Source organism: Bos grunniens, chromosome 18 (assembly GCF_055505025.1).
Source record: "Bos grunniens cultivar Pamir isolate PY7600 chromosome 18, Bosgru_T2T1.0, whole genome shotgun sequence".
Taxonomy (NCBI): Eukaryota; Metazoa; Chordata; class Mammalia; order Artiodactyla; family Bovidae; genus Bos; species Bos grunniens.
Genome location: NC_141182.1, coordinates 38,339,306 through 38,364,696, shown reverse-complemented (window position 1 = coordinate 38,364,696; position 25,391 = coordinate 38,339,306). Strand labels below are relative to the sequence as shown.

The window sequence follows — 25,391 nt, the reverse complement described above, 5'->3', positions numbered from 1 at the left end:
AGGTCTCTCACACTGCAGGCAGATTCTTTACCAGCTGAGCCTCAAGGGAAGCCCAAGACTACTGGAGTGGGTAGCCTATCCCTTCTCCAGCGGATCTTCCTAACCCAGGAATTGAACCGGGGTCTCCTGCATTGTAGGCGGATTCTTTACCAATTGAGCTATCAGGGAAGCCTATTTATGGGGTACTTTTAAAAAAATAATTTTTTATTATCTGAGCAGATTATTTGAGTGGACTTTCTTACTAGTAAAATACTTAAAAGGCCCCAATTCCACTGTGTTATCAGTATGAAATGTTTGGCTCACAACTAATTTTTTTCTTTCTTTCCTTTTTTTTTTTTGAGAAGTTACAGTAACCACAAGTGCATGAAAGGAAGTGCTAGTCACTAAAATCAGTTTAGAATTACAGCCTTGGGTTTAGTATGTAGAAGAAATCAATCTGCCTTTGTCCTCTGTCTGGCTTGCCCATCTAACGTGATCACTCCCTCTCCAAAGCTGGTCCAAGCACACTCCAGCCTTCCTCCTTCCAGGAGGTGTGTTCTGATCTGACCACTGGAGGTGATTCCTTCCTCCCTCTACCTCCTTCCAGACTTGGGTAACTTTCATGTACACATCTGCCAGCACCCATCAACTCTTCTATATATCCTGCATGACAGTGTTTTTCAAACTACAGGTCCTGATCCTTCAGGGTTGTGGTTCTGAATCTGGAACTACACATTAGAAACCCACAGTCAGTGAATCAGAGTCTCTGAGGGTTGCACCAGGCAGTCCCCCTCACTCCTTTTCTAAGATCCCTTGCTCTGCTATGCTTAGTCACTCAGTCATGTCCGACTCTTGACCCCATGGACTGCAGCCCACCAGGCTCCTCTGTCCATTGGGGAGTCTCCAGGCAAGAATACTGGAGTGGGTTGCCAGGCCCTCCACCAGGGGATCTTCCCCACCCAGGGATGGAACCCAGGCTTCCTGCATTACAGGCAGATTCTTTAATGTCTGAGCCACCAGAGAAGCCCTTAGGGGATCATAAAAATCAGTGTCCTAAATCCAATCAGCATTTGTGTAAAAACCAAGGGAATAGGATAAAAAGGAAAGTATCACAATGTAGCTCATATAATAAGCATAAAATTATTTTGTAAAACTTTTGTTTCAATTATATATACAAAATATCACTCCCACACATGCTTAGTCACCTATTAAAATGTATCTCTTTTTGGACACTAGTCAACAAAGTTTACAAAGTTTAGAAACACAGCCATAAAGAAGTTAGTGCATTATCCTGCTCCTTAGAGGAACTCCAAGATGTATGGCTTGAACATGGGGCAAGAGGAGAGGGAACTGGAATTTCTCTCTTACTGAGAATACATTTTGACACACGGTTCTCCTGGGGCTAACTAGCATGATTCAGAAGCAAAGAGTTGGAGAGTGAACAGTGCAGATTTGAAGGAAACAGAAGAACCTAGTCTTTAAGTTTCTATATTTAAGATTTTTGTCCTTGGGGACTGGGAAGGATACCAAGTTGGGTAAGAATAAACAGATCCTGCTATAAGTGAGTGAGTGAGTGAAGTCGCTCAGTTGTGTCCAACTCTTTGTGACCCCATGGACTGTAGCCTATCAGGCTCCTCCTTCCATGGGATTTTCCAGGCAAGAGTGCTGGAGTGGATTGCCATTGCCTTCTCCAGGGGATCTTCCCAACCCAGGGATCGAACCCGGGTCTCCCACATTGCAGGCAGACGCTTTACCATCTGAGCCACCAGGGAATATACAGATTCTGCTGTAAAGGATCTTGCAATTGAGTAGAGGAGACAGACCACTATAAAAATTGGCTATACTATGAAGCAGGAGCAAAGTACCATCACTTTTTCTACCTCAACATCAATCTCTATGACTGCTGATAGAAAGAATTGTGATTTTGGCTGATAAAACATGGGGGGACACAGAGCCAAGGCCAGCTGCAAGTGAGAATTTTCAAAATACTTGGACACAAGCTAATTGTCCCAGGACTGTTTCTCAGTGGGTCGGTAAGGAAAAAAAGCTGCACAAAACTGACAGCAAATAGCATGGTTATAAACAGCTCTGGAAAGCTCTGGTCCACACAGGACATCCAGTTTATTCTGACGTACACTTTTGGACTGACAACTATGTAAAGTCAGGGGTTCAGACCGGGCTGCTACACTAGGTCTTAGAACTGAAGGAAATCGTAGGCACATTCTGCAAGTACTTTTGTCATTCAGTAAGTATTTATTGAGCTGGTGTCAGACATTGTTCTAAATGCCAAGGATACAGCCATTAATAAGACAACCGAGGTCGCCGATCTTCTGGTAGACAAATAAATAAATGAACGAACAAGAAAAACAGATAATAACTGTCAATGCAGAGAAGCAGGCTCAGATGGAGCTCGTCTCAGCAACTACTTGGGAGTGGGTGGTCAAGGGGCTGCCTCTCTGAGGACCAGAGCTGCGTGTCAAGGTCAAGGATGCTCACTCCAGGCGGTGGGACCTCCAGTGCAAAGGTGCAGCAGGAGGTGCAGGCTTGGCCCGCTGAAGGGACAGAAGACTGGTGCGGCTGAAGTGCCACGGGAGGGGAAGCGGGATTACAATAGAGGCTGGCGTGGTGGGTGGAGTCTAGGTCACGGAGAGGTTTATAAGCCAGCGCTGAAAGGCTGGCTTGTCTTTTGAGGGATGGAAAGCCATTGTTGAGTCTTTGCAAGGGAGTGATATGACCTGATTTTCCTCTTCATGAAATTACTGCGTGGAGAGTGGACAGTCAAGGGCAAGAGGCACAGCAAGGAGGGAGCTGACACAGGGAGAGACAGCAGGGAAGGTGGTGGAGACATGTTTTGAAGGTGGAGCCAATAAGGCTTAGTGATGATTTGGCTAGAGGGGAGTGAAAGAAAAAGGGGGCCACAATAATTCCCAGCTTTCAGGCTTGAGTGAACCGTAGATTAGTGACAGCCCTGACTGAGGTGGGGGAACCCAAGGGAGAGGGGGCTTGGCAGTAATACGGTCAGCAAGACTTCTCTTCAGACCACACTAAGTCTGGGGGTCAGCTATCAAACATTCGACCAGAAACGCCCAGTACAGAAGCAGACGCAAGGAGAGTGCAGGGCTCAAGGGCAGATTCTGGTGTCACCAGAAGTGAGATGTTGTTGGGGGAGAACTATCAAAGGAAAAAAGAAGCAGGCCTGAGCCAAGTTCTGAAGTCTTAAGCGTTTACCGTAAATAACAGAAGTGACACCAGCAAGGAGACCAAGGAGACAGGCCAGTGAGGGACCAGAGAAACCAGAAGACTGGTGTCACAGAAGCCAGGAGGGGACACAGTGATTTCACTCACAGGTGGGCACGACCACGGGAGGGCAAGGGGATGTTAGCAGGGAGAACTGTCATCACGGCCTTGGGCAGGGGGCAATACCCGCCCCCCCACTAGGAACTAGTCAGCTTCAGCAGGCACAGCTGCCAGCCTGAGGTTGAGGACAACCTGTGAGGTGCACAGTACCCCCAGGTCACCTGCAGAAAAGCAAGCCTTGCAGTCTGCTGGATCCATTCCTATCACTGAGTGGCGGAGGAACCACAAACACTGCCTTGCTCCTGCTTCCCAACATCCCTCCCTGACTCCAAGAACCCTTTTTGATCCTATCTGTGCGTTGTTCCATTTCACTCGCCCAATTACGGGTGTTCTATACGTTTTCACCATCCGATATCAAAACGGCACCTTTCAAATACTCTTCAGCTACCTTCGTGGCAAACCAACTTGCTTTTGGGAAAGACAGGAGAGCGGTGGGAAAGAAATCAGTAACCATCTGTGGGTGTCTCCTTGTCTTGTGGGGCATTCTCAACAGATACTTGCAAGTTAAGGCAGCCTGTATTCTGCAGAGGTTTCCTGGAGAAACAAATTGACACGTAACACAGAGACCGAGCCTGGTGCCAAATGGTGTGACACGCACTCGAGGAGGAGAAACCGTCTGTGGCTGCAGTAGCGGGAGAGAGCTCTCTGGAAAACCAGGGATCTGTCACCAGAACATAAAGGCGGGCCAGGAAACCTGCTATCCCTTAAAGTCTGAATTAAAAAAAAAAAAAAGACTTTCATCGGGGCCCAAAGCCTATCTCGGAGATGTGGATCCAAATTATAAAGAAACGAGCATTTACGATGACATCTGCTGGATTAATTAGCTGTGTAATTAGTCTCCCTCGGTGGAGCTGGGCTTTGTCATTGCTGTCTGAGACTTCCCCAGGTGAGACTGGATTCCAGCTGCCACGTACCAAGAGGAAGAAAGAACAGGCCAGGAAAGTGGGAAAAGCACACGACACTGTTTGTGGGCGGTGGTGAGAACGGAGGAGTGTCTCAAGGACTCTGGAGGTCCTCTGGGTCCTGGAACATCGGAGAGGAAAAGTCAAGAAGGAAGAATGACGTGAGGACTCACTACCTTGTAACAAACCCACAGATGCCCGAGGCTGGACTTCGGATAAACTCAAAGGACCAAAGGCCCAGAAATGCAAATATGATCACAGCAAGAGGACAGGGATGAGAAGGGTAGGCGGGTGTGGATTCAAACTTGGACACGATGAGCCTGGACCAAGCTTACAAGCTTACAGAACTCCGGTCCCTGGAGAGACAGTTGCATCTTTCCACACTGGCAGCTGTGGCCATCACTAACAGGAACTCAGACTGGGCAAAAAAAAATAAATAAATACAAATCATTGGATCCTAGTCCAAGAACCAGAAGTGGAAGAACACACGCAAGCAGATGCCTCCAGCCAAATCTTTCCCTGCAGTGCTTCCTAAACCACAGCTGGCTGCGGAGTCACACTGGCTGACTCACGTCTAGGACACTGAGGAAACGGCAGTGCCGGGACCCACGCCTGCTGGCTCGGCTGACTGGAGGAACCAAGGAATGCTCCCCAGGCTCCATCTTTGACGATTTTAGAAAATGAGAGAGCTGGTAGGAGAAGGGAAATACAGAAACGTGAAGGCCCAGCAAGAGTGGGACAATTACCCTGAAAACCATCCTGGTTTCGAGGTGAGCAACTAGGGTGACCTTTTATCTTTCCGAACCCTACAAGCCCAGGGTGCAGGAGAAACATGTGGCAACTTGTGTGCCCTAAGTTTTTGGAACAGTGACCTTCTCCTACTTCAGAAGTACACGTGGTGTCTGTTCGTATTCTCTGGGCACTCCTCCAAAGGGACGAAGACTCAGAAAAAAGAGCAACGTGAAAGGCAGACAGGAACTGGGATCCTCGTCAGAGTACAGACTCTGGAGGTGAAACATACTCCCAGTGCCTGCCGCTCACAACAAGCTCCCCACCCAGAAGAGGTGATAAGCAACATGTCACAAGACTTATCAGCTTGAGCCAAAAATTCTACTTCAGGATTCAGCACAAAATCAGACAATACAAGCTGCTGACCCACAGGAAGGAAAACCCTTCTCATTTATGGGTGTCCTAGAGATGAAGCCAGGGGATGGTGCCCTACGTGCTGGGGTCCAAGCCCGCAGCAGGAGAGGGCAGCAAGGTGACGAATGCAGGGATACTCCCAGCCTAGAACCAGGGGCCCTGGGGCCTCCTCTCCTGCAGACAGACAAGGACAACGTGGTGTGGCAGGGCACCCAGACAAGTCCGGGGGTCGGCTCAAAAGTGACTACAGGGGCCCAAAAGCTTCAGGAAGGAGCCTGTGGTCAGAGAGAGAGAGAGAGACTCAACAGGGACTGCAAGGAGACGAGAAATTCTTCCCACAGTTCCAATGCGAAGGCCAACAGGCAAATGAAAACAGTGGTTCAAAGTGTTGACCTAAGAGACCAGGTATGCTTTAGAGGCCCCGTCCTGGGCCTGGGAACCTGCTCCGCTAATTAACAGGTTACAAATCAAATATTATCAGTAGATAAACATTTCTAACCTTCCAACTAGTTTGGCTTTTACAGAATGAGGACACAGACCCTAGAGAAGGTTTGCTACTCACACCTGATGATTAGTCCCGATTCAAAGCCGCTTTAGCATCTCCTATGAGCATCCCGCATGTGGGAGGCACAAGCAAAACAGCCGGTGCTCAAAGGCTGTGAATTTTTACCACCTACATACAAGTTACAGCTGCAGGAAGAGGCCCGAGGAGTCAAGCAAGAGCAAGGACAGTGGAAGCACTGGACAAAGCCCCAAAGCACCGAACGGGGCGTGCTGTCATCCATCTCGCCGTGTGATGTGAGAGCACTTCAAATAGAAGGGAATAATGAAAAAATTATTGAGAAACAAATTTTAACAAATAGCTCTGGAGAAATTTTCAGATTTCATTATAGGAAAAGCACTTTATTTAATGTAGAAAATGCGAAAATCTGATATGACAGTTTTCTATAAATAACAAAAATTGGAAATCATCATTAGAGGCTTCTGTAATTTTCCTCTTTTGTTGGGACCCATTAAAAAAAAAAAAAAAAAAGGCTTTACCAACATGGAAACCACTTATCTCTCTTCATGCTCCCGTCGGGCCAGTTGGTAGGACTGTGAGAGAATTTCTTCATCATCTGGAGGAAAGGTTGCCAGCAAAAATACAGGGTGCCCAGGAAAACGTGAATTTCAGATAAGAAATAGGATTATTATTTTATGGAACATACTTACAATAAAAATTATGTGGCTTTGTCTGAAATTTACCTTTAGCTGGGTATTTCATACTTTTATTTGCTAAATTTGGTACCTTGACCTTGTGTTTGCTGTGGTATTTTTAAAGGTAAGTCATATATACATATGTGTATATATATGTATATATATGTGTATATATACACACACACACACATATCAGTTCCATTCAGTCGCTCAGTCGTGTCTGACTCTTTGCAACCCCATGAACTGCAGCACGCCAGGCCTCCCTGTCCATCACAAACTCCCAGAGTTTACTCAAATTCATGTCCATCGAGTCAGTGATACCATCCAGCCATCTCATCCTCTGTCATGCCCTTCTCCTCCTGCCCCCAATCCCTCCCAGCATCAGGGTCTTTTCCAATGAGTCAACTCTTCACATGAGGTGGCCAAAGTATTGGAGTTTCAGCTTCAGCATCAGTCCTTCCAATGAACACGCAGGACTGGTCTCCTTCAGGATGGACTGGTTGGATCTCCTTGTAGTCCAAGTGACTCTCAAGAGTCTTCTCCAACACCACAGTTCAAAAGCATCAATTCTTCAGCACTCAACATATATGGATCTAAGTTCCCCGACCAGGGATGGAACCAATGTCCCCTGCATTGGAAGGCAGATTCGTAGCCACTGGACCTTCAGGAAAGTCCCTGTGCTATTTTCAGTGCTCCACGGGGTCACCAGTCTGATGTTGCTGGTTTCAATAACCTCCAATATCTCTGTGAGCAATAGAATTTTTTTTTTTTTGGCTGTTAATATTTTTAACTTTCACCCTACAACCTGGTTGCTTAAAAAAAAAAAAGCACTGGAAACCTAAGTTTATTAAATATTAAAGTATAAAATGACTCAGTGCTACCAAAATGGTTTTCATAGCAACAGGCTTTCCTACTCTACACTTAAATAGTATTTGTAGTTTCATGTTATGTTGAAAAAAAAAAAAAGACTCAAGGCTTTGGTTCAGGTGTATTATGTAATTATTTAAAAACTCTTGCCTTCCAACAATGTTCCTGACAATGCTTAATTGTTCCCTTATAATTTCCCTTTCAAAATAAAAAACCAGAAACACCTGTTGGGACTAAATGTATTCAAATTTGCCCTTTTAGTCCAAGTCGTGGGCAAGTTGAAAGGACTCAAAGTTGGGTTTACACCTTTGCCTGCTATGAGCTGGCACAGCTTTCCTCCAGACGGGGTTTACCTGGAGCAACTGCAGCACATGGAATTACTCTGGAATGTAGAGGCAATGGAATATTCACAGCAAAATTCTCCTAAGGGTCACAGACCACCCCTAAGATGGCAGATGGCGTCCATGAAAAGAATTCCACTGGGAGTATGGGGCTGGGCTGGGGGTGGGGGATGGAGAGTTTGAAATTCTTCTTTCCCAAGAAGGTCTAGGGCTCACTTAAGGATTTGTGGGGGTGAGGGAGAGGGGAGATGGGAGGGTTAAGTGTTTTGACAAAGTGGTATAGTTCCTAGACTACCCAACTCCTCAAGCTGGGGTGAAGGGTCGTGGCCCATCTTCTCTGGAACCCAGAAGGAGACCTGTCACCAGTAGCTGAAAATAGCCCCTCCTGGAAACCTGTAGACACAGCAATGCCATCTCCAGACTACCCGAATAAGAACTTCGGAAAAGCAAACTTTTTGGACATTCAGTATTTGTTCTTTCTCTATTAAATGGTGAGACCCATAGTCTTCACTGCTGCTGCTGCTGCTAAGTCACTTCAGTCATGTCCGACTCTGTGCTACCCCATAGACGGCAGCCCACCAGGCTCCCCCATCCCTGGGATTCTCCAGGCAAGAACACTGGAGTGGGTTGCCATTTCCTTCTCCAATGCATGAAAGTGAAAAGTGAAAGTGAAGTCGCTCAGTCGTGTCTGACTCCTAGCGACCCATGGACTTGCAGCCTACCAGGCTCCTCAATCCATGGGATTTTCCAGGCAAGAGTACTGGAGTGGGGTGCCATCGCCTTCTCCGATAGTCTTCACTAAGAAACAAACAAACAAAAAAATTGCCCCCTCTCTCAAGCCCCCTTCTCTCCTAGAGACTCCCTCATCCCGGTGAATTTGATGAAGGTAATTAATCCAAGAAATTCCACCCCGGAGGATATACGGGAGAGGACGAGGAAAAGGGGCGAGGAAGAAACGCCATCCGTGGGGCTTCACAGGCCTGGAAAATAGAGCATCTGTCTCCATTACCTCTTCTTGCACCTCAGTGCTTCTGACAGCAATACTTGGTAAACATGCCCAGACTGACCCAATCTGCACAGTACTCAGGGCTGCTCTGTAAGATCTACAAATGGGGGACAATGAACAGGGCTTCTCACATCAGCAAGGGAAGAGGAGCTATTTGAGAAACTGCTGACCAACCAACCATCCAACCTGAAGGAAAACGTAGTTCTAAATCACACAATATAGAGTCCTACAATATACCATATGTACCTCTCACAGAGGAAAGTCTTAAATGTGGGGAGAAAGTACTGAAGAAACTATCCATCAAGTGGTGCCAACCTGCCTGGGTTTGAAGACAGACTCCAACAACGCTCATTTGCTGGTGACTTACATCGCCCTCTGCCTCGGTTACCCCATGTGAAAACAGGTGGGTCAACAGAAGAATAAATCAATGAATACCTGTAAAGCAGGTATGACAGTACCTGCTAGTGGTAAGTGTCATGCAGGAGCTAGCGATTACTTTTATTATAATATTTAGCAGCAAGACAGAGCCCCCCTGGGAAAAGAGTCAGAACCATAAAGAAACAGATGTGCAGATTGGACAGCACATAGATGAGAAGTTCCTGTAGGTTGAAGCATATTATAAGCTAAGTGAAAGATGAATAACAGACCCAGAGAAACTACTGCAATATCCACGGCACAGAAGGAACTGGGGCCCCAATAAACCAACGGCTTTTGCAAATCCATCAGAAAAAAAGACCAACCCACCAAAATAGACGAAAGAATGAATGAAAACGGGGCAAAGACTATGAACAGAAAAGCCACTCGAGAAATTCAGATGGACAATAAATGCATGAAAACATCTTCACCCGAACAATTAAAGAGATGCACACTGGGACAAATTCACAAATGGGATGAAAACAGAAAAATAAGACTGTGTTGGTCACCATGTGGGAGTTTGAACATCATCTATTAGAGGGAGGGGATAAAATGTTCTTAATAAAACTTGAAATGTTTAACAGTTAAAATACTTTAAACTTAATATTTGAAATATTCCTAATAATGTTAATAATATTCTGCAAGGGTCTTCTTTCTGAAGGGCCATTAGGGAGGACTCTATCTATGGGCACAGCACCCTAAAACCAGCAGGCCTTCTTCTTGGAACAGCTCGAGTGTGCAGAGACTTCCCTACCGTAAGCTCAGAACTGCAGGTAACATGAGGGCACATCAGCAAGGGCCTGGTCAGTGAGTGGAAAACTACACAGCCACTAGACAGAGTGACCTAGATCGATACATTATGACCTGAAATCATTTTCAGGATGATAGGTTACATGCAAAAAGCAAACCAAAAGCACAGTGTGTGGCTAAGAGATTTCATAAGGGAATAAAATGTATGTATACACTCACGCACACTTTCTATCACTATAAGCATAGGAAAAAAAAAACCAACAACCCCAAAAGAGATAATTAGATAACTTGTGATCCGTATCTTAAGAGAAGAGTTGGAGAGTAGAAAAAGGACTTCCACTTTATAGAGTATTGAAAAGCACTTAAAGGTATGAGAAAGGGCTAAGGTGTAATACTGTATACATGCAACATAATTCCAATTTTGTAAGATGCCTGACCCATCTTGTTAAATCAAAAAGGAAGAAAGAAAAATATGTTATCCTCTTTGAAGGGATTAGGCAAATAATTATATTCTCTTATACTTACCTGGATTTCTCAAAATTTCTACAGTGAACACACATTACTCATACTAATAATTTTTACTATAAAAAATAAGGAATCCACATTTTATTATTCATTTACACTTGAGGTAAACTCGGAATGCTAGTCTTGTAACAAGTAAGAATAATAATATTCTGAAGGAGTCTCCTCAGTTCTTTACCATCCACAAAAAGGATTTCAGGAAGGGTGAGAGAAAAGAAAAATATTAAAAGTACTTGGGGGAAAAAAAGGAGGAACTGTTATGGAAAATGATTATGCAACTGGTCTTTCAATAGGTGGCATATTTAGTTGTTTATTTTGACCATGCCGTGCAGCACGCGAAACCTTAGTTCCCTCACCAAGGATCAAACCCATGCCCCCCGGCATTGGCAGCACTGAGTCTTAACCACCAGACTGCCAGGGACTCCCAAGGTGGCATATTTACTACTGGACATATTAAAAACAGGCATACCTAGTAAGATTCCGATTCCATTATTCGGTATCTAAAGTGTGGAGCCAAACGTTTACCAGGGATCCAACCTTCCTGACGTAAAGTCTGTGTAGCCCAGTGACCAGAGGGCAAAGCCTGGCTTAGAGCCAATCAGCTGAGAGATCGTGTTGAATCACATGGTACACTGGAGGGATTCGCAGATGCAAGATGGTTCTGGAGGGAGGGCAAGGCTGCAGTGAGGTGTCGACCTTCCACACAGCACCCACTGGCCATCTGCTGGGCAAGCACTCCTACATCACGTGTTGGCCGCAGTTCCTACCGCACTGAAGGGGTCAATCTGTCCCAGTATGAGCCCTGCCTCTAAAAAAAAAGATTCAATCTTTCCACCTTCCCAGAGCCCCCCTGAAGTTAGCTGGTGGCCAGAACCACTGCCAGGGCTCGCCCAGCTCTCCAGGAGTGACCAGGGGCCCGTGTGCACAGTCTCCCAGTCTGGCCCCAGGAGTCCCCACCTTGCGAGCCTAGCCATCAAGTGAGGGAAATGAACTTCAGGCCCCCAGCTGTGCTGGGAGATGGAAGGCATGAAGGCGAAACGTGCTAAGATTTACCAAAACATCTGGCCTTTCACACCTTCTAAATCAGCCACAGGAAAACACTCCCCGCCTTTCATTTTTGGTTGAAGGCACCAAAGTATAGAGAGAAGAAGGCAGAGGTATGCACTTAAAAAATAAATAAATAAACAGTCGCCCTAATGAGAAAACAAGGTTTAAGGAAACTGGTTCCAGAGTGACGATGTAAACCAGATGACACCTGTAACAGGGCTTCAGACGCGAAGCCACATCAGGGCGGCGAGGAGGAGGAGGGAGGCGGGAGGGGCAGCTTTTTGTTTTCCAGGCAGGACAAAGGCTGCCAGTCACCATCTGTGGGCACAAAGTGTGCAGCTGTATGCCTAAGACCCCCTGTGCTGAGCACCCATAAAAGGGCATGAAGAATGCAAACTTCAGACCAAATCTCTTTGTCTGACTTGTTGTACATCTGATCTGTCCATCCATCCTTTGGTGAACTTACGGCCCTGCTGGGAGAGTGAACCATGAGTTTCTTACACATCAGGAAAACAACTGAGAAGATAGATTCCAAAGTAATGCAGAGTCTGGCGGAGGGTTTCTTCCTTCCTTCTACCTCAAATAATCCCAACACCATCGAAGTCCACTACGTAGAGAATCTGGGTACCTGTTTTTCAGTCAATTGGTACCATACTCTACTTCTTAGTTTAGGCCAAAGAGACTTGGTGTCTCCCCCTCGGTTTGCCTGGGGGGCCCTACACATCCCACATGGGGTCCAGACTCAACTCTGGGGGAAGACAAGCTTCTTTGTGTACAACTTAAGATTAATATGAAAACTTGGGGCTGGGCCCAATCAAAGGAAAGTCAGCTGGGAACTGTTGGAGTAACAGATTCTGGTGGGGGTCTTAATCTATCTGCTCAAGTTGATGGATTTCCATCCCAATGACTCTCAAGTGAAGAAAAACATCAAAGTGAAATCCAGATTCTGATAGTTGGCAGGTGTGCACTGATCTCCAGCTGCCCTTTCGGCACCTTCCTCCCCAAAGCAGAAAACACTTCAATGTTCAGAGAGCTCGCCAGGGACAGCAGGGAAGTCCAGATAAATACAGAAGGGCTCGTGTGAGCCCTGAACCCACTCCCTGGCTCATGACCTGCCTAGCACAGAGGAGAGTGGAGGGCAGACATTATCAGTACCTGCTGCCCTCCCTTCCCCTACTATTTAAGACAAGCAAGGGCACCCTGCATTGCTATAGGGGGAAGGAGTGGGAGACTGGGGCTCAGGAGCAGGTCCTCCAAGATAAAAGTGAAAACATTTATGTGGGAAAGCAGTCAGGGATTCCCCTTCCAGCCCTCAAGCCCTCATGAGAGACAAGCATCTTACCCACAACATGCTTCCATTCTGGCTCTGCTGAATCGCTATAGACAAAAACCAAAAAAACAAGAGTTCGGTTTCTAAGCCTGACTGGGGTCCCTGGCCTTCCCGCTGCGTTGCAGTGTCGCTCAATCACAGTGCCCATGATGGCAACCATGAGGGTATGGACATACGACCACTGGGGGCTGGACCAGGGCCACCACGACAGTAAGTCTGCTATCACGAACCTTCAAGTTGTGAACTTTCAAAGATGTGAACATGTATTCCATCAGTGTCAGGCGTGAGGGAAATTGCAGCCGGCCCTCCATCTCCTATTGCTGATGATACTCCAGCCCTACCATCTCCCGCCTCCTCTCCCTCCTCCATCAGTAACTCTTCTTGCCTGTTCACTCGATGTCCGCCCCTGTGTGCCAGATGGTGTACTGTAAGAGTACACTGTTACAGCTTGTAGTATATAAGACTGTACTGTAGGATTAAAAATGTTTTATTCTTGTGTTTTTTTTTAAATGTATTATTGTTTGCGTGAAAAAGTATTATAAACCTATTACAGTACAGTACTATATCACCAATTGTGTTAGTTGGGTACCTAGGCTAACTTGGTTGGACTTACACACACCCTCTCAGAGTGGAACTAGTTCATATGTAGGAGGACTTAATGCATTTAAAGACTCAAGGAATTCAATCACAAGCATTTCAGAAAATTAACCTGGGAGCCAAGCAAAAAGGAAACAGCTTCCATCTGATGCCAGGGGCTCTCCACCTGAACCCTACTTTCTTTTACTTCCAGGAGGCAGGAAGAAGTCGATGAACATTAATCTTGATTTAAAAACCACTCTCACACAATAATCCCAACTAACCAGACAATCCCAGGCAAGGGAGATAGAATCACCCATTTCTCCATTTTGCTGATCAGCCCAACCCTCTCCTATGTCCGGATAAGAAATTATCTCATGCTTTCAGACGGCTCAGTCCTAATCCAGCAACGTACGCGCCAGGATTTATGACACCAAGAGGGAGAGACTCTGGACCTGAGACCCAGTGACAGACTGGAAAGCCACACTTCTGCCAGTGTCCCCTGAGCCCGCTGGTCTGTCTCCTCAAGCATGGAAAAGGAAGAGGAGAGGGTGGGTAGAGAGGGTGGGAGACCCGCGAGGAAGTCAAAGACATCACAGAAGGCAAGTGTGGGCATCTCCTTGACCAATCCATGAGCAATCTGCCGGGGAACCAAGATGGGGTGAGGTGGGGTGAGGGCAGGGCAGGGGCGAGGGTGGGCCATGGGGAAGGGGGTAGTGAGGAGGGCCGTGTGTGAGAAGCTGGGGGCCCTCCCCGGGTCAGCAGCATCTGGAGCTGTTTCTCTAGCAGACAGTAAAGAACTCGATTATATCCAGTTAACTGTGCTCTAAACTGATTATGCATGTGCTGGGCTAATGGATTACATTAGCAAGAGGAAAAATAACATGCAATCAATCTCCATTTACCACAGGCCACACCAGGGCCTACAGAAAAGCTGACTCTCGAACCACCTCCAATCCCCATCCCAAATCCCAGGACTGACAAGACCCTGTGCTAGGGACCCCCTCGGTGGCGAGAGAAGTTTATCTCAGTCACGTCATGGGGCAGAAAGGCCTTGAGGCAGGCACTCAAATGGTAAGGTTCCGGGTCACATCTGGGAGTGGGTAGGAGAGCTCCCCACCCCCTACAGCAGAGTCATGGGGACATTTGTTACCCAAGCTAATGAAACCAGACTAACGACCTTCAGCTCCTGACCCAGGGAATTCTGTCCTGAATGTGGGTGGAGGTCACCCCTGGCGGGTGCCAGCCATACACACTGCCTGGGCACCTCTCTTCTGAGCACTGGTCCCCGCATCTCACCCTGCATTCCAACATCTTCATTTCTGCAACGCTGCCTTTCCTGAGCAGGAGACTCCTCCATCTTTACTAAGGAAAAAAGAGGAGAGAACTACGGCCGGGGAGGATGAGAGTCCGGGGCTAGCTGAGCAAGGCACAAAGGGTGACGCTCGAGTCGCTTCCCTCACATCCGCCCTGAACACCACCTCTACCCGATTCTCAAGCTGCGCCCAGAGGACAGGGAGTGAGGACCAGCAAGGGATGCAGTCAGCAAATCCCCCAAGTTCCAGGCCCTTTGGAAGGAAGCAAACCCAAGGCTGCTCTTACTGGAGGCCGCAGTGTGGACAGTTAATGACCACCCCACGCGTTCTATAACCTAAAAGGCAATGTTTCTCCTCAGATGGAAGAGGCCAGCTTCATGCCACCTCTAAAGGACCGCATTCAAAGCTGCATACGACCTTCTAGGGCCACACCAAGTCCTTCATGCTAATTTTTGCTCAGTTGGGTCGTTTAGAAACTTTTTTTTTTTTCCCACGGATATCTCCATCAGGTTTTCGCGACCACACCGGCACCACCCTGTGGCCAGTGAGAACCTCTGATTTAAACTGATGGCCAGGAGCCTCTCTTTCCAAGGGTGGCACTCAGGGAAGCCAACCAGTGAGGGTCCAGCTCACAGAGAACAGGGCGGGCTGGGCTGTCTGGTGTCTAGACCCTCCCCTCCACACCGCTTGAGCCCATTCATGCCTGAGTCAGCACTCAATTCCAGAACATTCTATCCCTACCACCTTGTGCCTGCTTTCTCCTCCTTTCCTGAAAATGGTTTCTCATCCATGTAACACAGGCCTCTAGACAAGCTGAGAATGAACGACTATAAAATGAATTGCGCTCATCAGTCTCAGCAGAGGCCAATGTGGGGCCAGGATCAGGGTCTTCCTTATTTGGAGTTTCCATTTAAAATCACTGTAAGCAGAGAGGGGATTCAAGGAGCTCAGGGTGAGGGGCAACCCAGCGCACACTGGCCCACAGATGTGGGAATCGGTGTGAACGGAAAGAGAAGAGGCTGATAACAAGAGGGAGGGAAACGGAGAGACAGGGCGAGGCCGTGGAAGGGACGTGGAGGGAGGCTGGGCAGATTTATGGCGATTTGTACCTGATTGTTCATACTAAAGCCATTATGGGATGATTAGAGAAAAAGGTGAGGCTTTAAGTCCAGTGAAAATCAATAGAAACGTCTGGAGCAATTCTGCCGTGCAAGTGGAAGGACTATTACAGTATCCGAGCACCTCCTCCTCGTTACCGTCTATGGACTGAGGGGAAGAAGGAAGAGGGCAGGGAGGGGTGAGCAAGGAGGGCTGGGGTGAGCAAGGAGGGATTGGAAGGAATGAGAGGTGGAGAGGACTTAGGAGGAGGAGGAAGGCAGAAGGCCAGCAAAAAAAAAAAATACGAGGAAGAGAACAGAGGCAGAGAACACGGCCAACAGGAAAAAAGAAAAAAGGTGCCCCTCATTTGACCATGTGTTTCCCCACAGCACTCACCACCTTCTAGCCTACTGTATAATTTATTTACTTTGTCGATCACCCATCCCCCAAAAGAATGGACGCTATGGGAGGGCAGGGACTTTTTGTCTGCCTTGTGCATGGATGCAGGCTCAGAACAGGCCTGGGTTATGGGAGGGGTTCAATGTGTATCTCCTGAATGAATGAATGAACAAATAAACAAAGCACCCCAGGGGGCATTCAGGGAGCAGAGGCTAAAAACAGGGGGGGAATAACCAGATGGAAAAGGAGAACAGAAAGCCTGCAGAGAAACATGTGAGCACAAAGGTAAAAGGGGGAACTAGGGAAATGGCAATTGTGAGTTAGGAAAGAAGTCAGTTCTAAGGAAGGTAGGTGGAACAATGCATAGTACTGGGCTGCTATAATACAACCTGGCCCCCGAGTGAGGCACCCCACAGAGAGATCCTTCAGTTCCCAGCTGAAGCCCTCCACCGTGTCACCAGCTCCCCTCCCAATGCCAGGGCACCAGCCAGCCACCAGTTCCTCCAGTTAATGGCATCAAGTGTCCGTCTGCCCCCAGCCTGCTGGTCACCCGGGGGATCTGCTCCACTCCTTCCAGAGACAGTCCGGGGCTTACCTTGTACAGCTTCAGGCTGGCCTCGTGCCTGGAGTTGACCGTGTGCAGCCGCAGCTTCTCCAAGCTGTTGGTGTAGTAGTCGCAGGCGTTGCACTTGAGGTGGACAGGGTTGCCGATGGCCACGCACTTGAGCCGCCACTCGTTGGCCTTGCCACCCTCCTTGATGTGGGCCACCAGCTGGTACTTCTGCACGTGCTTGTCCGTCTTGCAGTGCAGCTGGAAGTTGGCCTTGAGCTGGGTGTTGTAGCGGCACAGCTTGCACTGGTACGAGTCCCCCATCACCGCCTTCCACTCCTCCTCCGGGAGGCTGCGCTCCACATTCATGTGCAGCCCCAGCAGGTCCAGGGTGTCCGTGGTGAACTTGTTGCAGACGGCGCACTGGAAGAGCTTGAGCGACGGGTCGTTGGTCTGGATGAAGCTCTCGCCCAGGTTCATCAGCTCCTCCGACACCAGCTGCCCGCCCCCGAGCCGCATGTCTAGGGGGATTTCACCGCCCACTGCGGGGAAAGAGAAGGGAGAGAATTAGAGGCCGGGCTCGCAGTGTTCCTACCTGAGGCACTGCCCACCCTCCACCATCCCTGAGCCAGGTTCCAGCAGAGAAAAGATCACATCTCAAGCATCACAGCGTGCTATCCACTGGGAAAATTTACAACGAAAATCAGCTTGATGTGGTCAGATCTCTCTCATGGACATTCTGAAATTCGTGGAAGGTTGTGTTGTTACGTTTGTTTTCTTCCCTTTGTAAAAGAATGCCTAGAAGAAGGTAGGAACCATATAATCTCTTGAATGTTTGAATTCAGCTCCTCATTCAGATCCCAGAACAGACAGACATAAAAGCATCACTCACTGGACGTAGGAGAATCTGAGGCTTTAGGCCTCAAACTGAGTCACAGCTGCATTCTAAGACCCCAAGCCTTCACGGCAAATCAGAACTGGGCTGAGCAGCAACGCTGCCCAGCAGAACTTTTTGTGAAGAGGGAAACTCTGGGTATCTGGACTGTCCAATGTGAAAGTCACTAGTCACGCGTGGCTATGGGGCACCTGACACATGGCTAGGATAGAGCTGGGGAGCTGCATTTTTCATTTTTACTTCATCTACAGTTAGGTCAGTGGCTACCGTAGTGGACAGCGCGGCTCTAAATCTGAGATTTCCAGAATGATCTCCTTATTCCTCACCACACCTGCCTGTCAGAGGCGCTGGCTCCTCCCACATCTCCCCATGAGTACAATCATTTCTTGTCCATGAGCCCCCACACGGCGTGGAATGTAAGTCTACTCTGGGACCTGTCATGTTCCCCTCTGGCATTATCTCAGCCATTCAATACAGGTGCAGCCTCTTTAGGACAAGGATCCAATCTTCTCCTTGCTGAACCTCTAGAGGGTATCCAGCTCTCCACACAGGGGCCCAAACATCTGCCATGCCAGTCAGGGTACAGAGCAGCAAAAATGTTACAGGTTTAGCAAGCTGGGTGGAGACAAGCAGTGAAACGCAAAGGTCACCTCACAGCCCTGGAAAATCGGGGTCTGAGACGGCTCTGCTCCTCCCTCTCCAGCCCGGCTTTCTCAGTCCATCATGGCCCTGCATAAACCAAGGGCTGGCTCTCACTCACCAATGGTAAGTTAATACTGTGAGCTCTTATTTCTGTCATGAGAAAGGCTTGGAAAGAGCAGCCTTCCCTCCGTTACCTAGAAGCCTATAGTCAAGCAGAATGCCGAGCGTCGGCTTCTATTTTTTGCTTCTCCCCTAAACACATACACGCTCAAGCTATGTCTCCCCGCGCCACTCCCCAACTGATATTTAAACCTGACCTTTCACATGTGGTTGGGCTGAAGGTTTTTTGTTTTTGTTTTTAATGACTGATTAGAATCCAACTTAATAGCTAATCAAAGAAAAGATGTTACTATTTAAAAAAATTTTTTTCTTATTTCTGCTGTACGAGGTACTCTGAGTGAGGAGCTCAGTCCAGGCTCGACTGAGCAGAGTGGCTGGATTTGAAGCCTGCGGACAGTCTAGCAAGCCACAGAAATCTTTTGCATACACGTGCCAGAAGACTCTGGAAGCTTTCTGCCTGTCTTCTCTCTTGCCATCTCCCCTGGTGAGAGGAGCCATAGCTATGACATTCTTCTTAGGACAAGAGAGAAAAAGAGATGGGGGGAAAAAAGCCTAAAAGCTCCATCCCTTAATAGGGATGCAGGCCAGGCAGCAACCACAAAACACATTCGATGTTCAGTGAAAGCAGAAACTGCCTGGAGGGTAAGACAAGGAGCAAACATATATTTGTTTCTGATGCCAACCACCTGAAGCATCAAATCTTCTTCAGTTTTAAAATTTAACCTCAACACATCAATACCACTCCAAAGAGAAATTCAGCTGTCACTTGCTGGGTGCCTGAGTGAAAGTGAGAAGTCCTCGGCACACGCAAATGAAATAAGTCCCTGTTGCCATCCCAAGCTCTTAAAGTGAAATGCAAATCCAATACAGAAGCAGAGAAGCAGTGAAATGGGGGTGATGGGCAAGCCAAAACTCCCTCTGAGAACTATACCCTGGAGAACCACACACAGGGCTTGTGCTCCCACACATCCACTGGGCTGGAAGGAACAAATTCAGTCCCCAAGAAGTGGAGGAACCTCACACAATTCACAGGCGGGTCAGGTGGTGGGGGAGAGAGCGCGCACTGAGAACTTAGCTGGTGCCTACTCTTGAGTCACGTCAGATGGATGGTCTTGAAGAGGACCCCATCTGCCCCCACATTTAACTTTAAAGCTGGAGACTGACACCCTGGCACAGAGTTCTGCCCTGAGCACATCCTCAGAGAGACACAGGGATTAAAAGACACCACTTACAATCAAAAGCAGAATCAGAGGAGTTCTTAAACCTTGTGCAAATGTCCCATGGCCAGCTGGCTACTTAGGAAACATAGGTGCCTTGGTAAGCCACCCATTTCTCCATGCTGTGCTAAACTATAATCCAGACAGATGTCTGGAAGGATGGTCATCTGGACTCAAGCCTAACATCTCACCTACAGATGGAGGCAAATTCAAGCAGACCAGATCAATGATGCCGAGCTTTTCCTTGACAGTGTCTAGAACGCACAGGTCCCCAGGATCAGTGGAGGTTCCATCAAAGGGAGGAAGAGAACACTGACTTTGTGAGGAGGAGTGCAGTTCACAACTGCTACTTCCCCTGCAGAGCCCAGTAATGCCTAGTAACGCCCACAGCCTTCTCCTAGCGCGCCTAAGGACCAATCAGCTGGGCTGCACACGGAACTGAAAGCTACGCTGTTTCCTACACTGCCTTATGCTGAGGTCCCGCGACTGAAATAACAGGTCCGGGTGGACACATTCTATCACTCCCACAGGCACGCAGGCTTCTGGCATCAAGTATTTTTGTGACTCTCACCCTCATCTCAACAGTGCTCGTGGCTTAAGGCAGGCATGGGAGGTGTTCAGGGACTCACCTCGATTGCCAAGCAGTGATGCTGGAAATTTAAGGCCCCTCCGTGACTACCTGGATAAGGTCTTTAGAAGGAAGAACACTATTCTCTTTAAGAAATAAAGTCTGGATCTTCTATGTATGTGCAGAACTCAAGGATCCGTTTCGTCATCTTTCGCATCTGCCCTCTGCTCATGATGTACAGTGTCCCGCAGATTCACAGACAGTGGGTGCTAAAAGCAAACCATTTATCTACCACTCAATTCAAGCCTCAGTCAGAATTACTGGTTTTCAAGGTAATTAAAAAGTCTTCACTTTGACCCAGTATGAACCCATACATTTTCTGTGTCTTCGTTCCACTTACATTATATTTGATTTACTCCAAGACCTGCGTCCCCAAGATTCTAAATCTCCAGATGAAGAAAACCCCAACCGCCGTAGGCTTTAAAAGCACTACAGTCTTTGTGAGTACCAATGCCACTCATAGGTGTGCAACCCCCATGGTCACTCTTTGGACAAACAGAATGACTGATCCCTGTGCATCCGTGAGTGACCAGTGGGTAAAACATCTTCAAACTGCTTGGTAAGAAAGGATCAACCAGTCAATGTTCCAAAACGGAGAAGAAGATTAAAGTTGCCAGAATTCAAATTTAACTGCATGGCAGGAAAAACAAATTAAATGCCGTGAAATATAACTCATCAGCAGCAATTAGCACTGAAAGACCACACAAATAAAGATGTGCCCGCTGGGGAGGTTCAGCCCTCTGTGTGAACCTGAGCCATTCTAGGATAAAGGTGCTTGTTCATGCTTTGTTGCCGAGAACGACTTACTCCCATGTCATTAAGGGGGTCCTGTGTCATTCAGGACGTTGCTGCTGGTCTCAAGAGGTTAGCTGGGTCAGGGAACAGAGACCACGCTTGTGTAGTTAGGGCAGGCAGGGCCTGACCACCACACTGGTGCTCATGAAACTGGTTTGTACATTTGCTCGCTATAGAAGCTCTTCCCTAGAAGTGGTCACGGTTCTTTTTACATGAAGAGTCGTGGCTTTTGGCATCCAAATCCTGTCCTCTTGGTCCCATTCTGGCTCAACGAAGCCAACGGGTGAGACGGTTTTCCAACAGGAAGCCATGTACTCCATGGCAACAAAGGCTCCCCTGATACTAAAATCAGGCTTTCTTTAATGTGCAATTTTAGAACTTATGTATTACTCGTCTATCACATCACTCCTCACGGCGCCCCCCAGGTCAACCGATTCCCAACTATACTAATCACTGGCAACTCATGCAAGGTAATAAAAAGAACCCACCTCTTTAAAGCATCAAGATCCCAGGAACAACACTGGAGAACTTTGGAAGACATATCTGGGTGGCTCCTGGTCTGCTCACAATCAGACCTGGCTTATTTAAATAAGTTACACCACAGTCCTCAGATCCTCTTTCAGAGGTGACCGTCCCTACTGAAAACTACAGCAATACTTTCCTGCACATCTCAATAATTGTTTAATGAACCCGAAAGTCGAGAGGAAATGTAGCGATTTTTCAAATCAAGAAAGGGACAGATAAAGGGGGGGATGGGAACAGGAAGGAAAGTTGACCCAGAGCCAAATACTAGAGGAAACACTCAAACTTCACTACACTTCCGTGGAGCTGGAGGGCACCTGGGTCTCATATTGAACCCAAACCACTGTCCATGGGCTCAACACAAGAGTTCAGGGGATTTTAGAAAAAAAAGAAGGGACGACTGGATGCTCGAGCAGAGTGCAGAACGACTCTCAAGAGAGCAAAGGTTCATGAGATCCACGGGACTCAACAGAGTCAACGGGGACCGTGGCCTGCGCGCGTGTCCTCCCCGGTTTGACTCCCATCGCTCAGGACAGACACACACGGGGCAGCCTCACCTAGAGCAGGCGTCATGGCGGCCACGGGCCCGGTGGGGTCCAGCTGGAATCCGCTCATCACGAACGGGGCGTCCGGGGCCGTGCTGTCCACCTTCAGGTTGGGCAGGTTGACGTTCTGGGCCAGGTAGTACTGGTAGAGCTCAGCCTCGGCCGGGGAGGGCAGGCCGCCCAGGCCCAGGTGGCGGCTGTGCTGCATCTGCGTCATGTTCTGCTGCAGCAGCATCATGTTGTGCATGTGCTTCTCGCTCGTCATGTGGATGCGCAGGTTCCGGGCCACGTTGGTCTCGTAGTCACACACCTCACACCGCCAGGTGGGCTTGGTTTTTGGTTTGGTGGGCGAGGGGGCCCCACAGGAGCTGCCCATGTTGGCCGCGGCAGCGGCCGCTGCAGCTGCGGCTGCCGCCGCCCCGGCCGTGTGGCTGAACACCTGCTCCCCCCCGCCATTCTGCAGGTTCTGCATGTTGTTGAGATGCTTGTCAGACTGCATATGGATACTGAGGTTGCCTTTGGTCGTTGTGGAGTAGTTACACACCTCGCAGCGGAAAGGCTTGTAACCGCACGTGTAGCTCTCGCCTCGTGCCAGCCGGGGGTGGGGCTGCCCGCTCTTGCAGTAGACGCAGGAGCCCCCCGGCTCCGGGTGCTTCTCCTTCATGTGCGCCTCCAGCGTCTGCTGGTACTTGTAGTGCCAGTTGCACTTGGGGCACTTGAGTGTCTTGCACGAGTTGCGAGAATGCATCATGGTCATGTGGCCGCCCAGCGAGCGGGAGGAGCCCAGGACCGTGTCGCATTTGGGGCACTCCACGCCGCTCCCCGAGGGGCACTCCCCCACCCCGAGCTCGCAGAGGGAGCCAGCGTGCTGGTGATGGGGGACGAAGCCCCCCTCGTCCCCCTCTGTGCTTTCATTTGGTTCTGGTGCTGTGGCATTGTCTTTATTGGCACTTTCATCAGCAAAGTCCAGCCTCCTGCCGCCCTCTGCCACGTTGGCCCTGACGCCCTCACTGTTAAAGCTTAAACGATTCCTCCTGTTCGCACCATCAAAGACAACAAAGGAAGAAGCGGAATTAGAACTAGTAGAAGCTGCGCCCCTCGACAGGGTCTGGAGCACATTAGGCATTAAGGGGGAGTTAGAAATGCTTTGGTTTGAGAGAGCAAGGTCCTTTTTGCTGCTACTACCTGCCGCGGCCCCAGACTCCTCAGGGGGCCTGTCCTCCAGCTCGTCGTCCAGCTCGCTTGGAAAGAGTCCTTTGCAGCCCTCCTCCTCCTCTTCTTCCTCCTCATCTTCCTCCTCCTCTTCCTCTTCCTCCGCCTCCTCTTCCTCCTCCTCCTCCTCCGCCTCCTCCTCGGCGGGCTCTGCCTTCTCCGAGAAGCAGTCCGGATCACCCACTTCTTGCTTCTCTCCTTCTGCTGCCCCAGAGTCCTTGCCCTCTGAGGATTTGGTAGGACTGGAGGCCAGAGGCCCCAGGGGGACTGAGGTAATGGGGGTCTTCAGGACGGAGCTGGTGAGCCCGCCAAGGTTCAGGAGGGTGCTGGGGGTCAGGAGACCCGCCTGGGGCTGCTCGGGGCCCGCGGTGGGGCCGGCGGGGAGGGCCTCCTCCCCTTCCATTCGAATGCCACTGAATTTCCCATAAAAACTGTGTCCGGGGCCTATGAGGTTAGCGGTGGAAACTAAAGGGAGTTGAAAGTTTTTGTTTTTTGGTTCCAGAAAACTTACAAGGGGTTCCTTGTCTTTGCCGATCCCTTGGATGATGGCGGAGATGTTCTTATTGCTAAGAATCTTCCGCTCCTCTTCACTCAGGGTCATTCGATGGTCGTGCACCGCGTGGGTCACAAACGAACGGACGTACCCGAAGGAGAGCTTGCACAGGAAACACATCAGGATGGGCTTCCTCTTGCCGTAGAGCACGAAGCCATCGAATTTGGACAGGTCCACGTTGTTGGGAGCATCTTTGGATACGCAGGAGCTTTTGGCAGAGCCGTCGCTGTTTAGGTAATCCTTGCTGCTTTTGTGTCGCACGTCGAATACGCGGAAGCTGTGCAGGACGGGGCTGAGCCCCGCCAGGGCTGAGGTATTCGGGAAAGCCTGGTCTGGGCCCTCAAACCACTTCCCGAAGGATGAGGCTATGTGGAAAGTGTTGATGATCTGGGGGTAGACGGGTGCCGCACAGGAAGGGTCCCCTTGCTTGCCCCCCGAGGCGGCGGCGGCGGAGGGGAGAGAGTTCAGGAAGAGCGACGGTAGAGGCCCGCCGCCGCCCACGCCCCCGCCCTGGGTCAGCTGGCTCAGACTCTCGACGATGTACGCCGAGCCGTCGGGCTGGAACACAATCTCCCCGGCCAGGTTCTCCACGTCGCTCTCCTCGTCCCCCTCCTCGCTGCTGTCGCTGCCGCTCTCCTCCCGCGGGGGCGGGGGCGGCGGCGGCGGCGGGGGGAGGGCGCCGGGGCAGTGGTGCTCCATGTAGGTCTGCAGGCTGGCGAAGGAGGCCGAGCACTCGTTGCAGCTGACCTCCTTGCCGGCGGTGGCGGCGGCGGGCTCGGCGGCGGGCCCGGCCGGGGCGGTGCTCTCCGCGAGGCGCTCATTGAAGGGGGCCCTCAGGCCGTCCAGGGGCCCGTGGCTCTCGCTTGTGGGCTGCTCCATGCTACTGGGTTTGTCGGGGAGGTGGGTGCTGTTGAGTTCAGTCCATTGCTGGTGCTGAGGGATACCGCACCCATTGTCCTTCCCCGAGACGACAGGCGAGTCACAGCCTTCCATGGTAAGGCCTGCGTGGAGCTTTCATTGCACCCAGTACGGATCGGACCTGAAGGGCAGAGGCAAGGGGGAGAGGAGGGAGAGAAGGGGGAAGAGAGAGAGAAAGGAAAGAGGTTAGGAGGGCCGAGGCTGAGGTCCTGCACAGAGCACTCTGCCCTGGCAGGCTTCTGTCTTCCACACCCACAACAGAGACAGCGGGGCAGCAGTGACCCCGGCCGTCGCCCCACCCCGTCCAGGCTTAGCGGGCGGGCGGTACCCCTGGGTGTCACAGGAGGAGGGGGGTGTCGGGGAAAGGGGCGTCAGGAGAAGCCCTTTCTGTCTTCAGACTGTCAGCTGCTGCACCCCTGGAGACCAGTTTGAGTTTGAGATCTTTGCAAGCACAGCGTTAGAGTCAGGGCCCGGCGATCAGGCAGGGATCAGGAGGAGGCTTGTTTTCAACTTTCCGGGACACAGAACGGTGGTCCCACCACATTCAGAG

The 25,391-nt window shown here is 49.6% G+C and overlaps 1 protein-coding gene across 4 annotated transcripts in view; it reads right to left on the bottom strand.

The window, feature by feature from the left end:
- Positions 1-25,391, bottom strand: part of ZFHX3 (zinc finger homeobox 3) — a 254,749-nt gene that overhangs the window by 143,227 nt on the left and 86,131 nt on the right. For 3 of the 4 annotated variants that reach the window (XM_086351557.1, XM_086351558.1, XM_086351559.1), the window contains exons 2-3: positions 22,171-24,962; positions 16,840-17,336 (exon numbers count right to left, since the gene is read on the bottom strand). In XM_086351557.1, the coding sequence (XP_086207683.1) occupies positions 16,840-17,336; positions 22,171-24,916 (3,243 nt within the window). In that variant the 5' untranslated portion in view covers positions 24,917-24,962. The remainder of the gene's footprint in view (positions 1-16,839; positions 17,337-22,170; positions 24,963-25,391) is intronic. The other variant, XM_086351560.1, reaches the window with a different exon arrangement.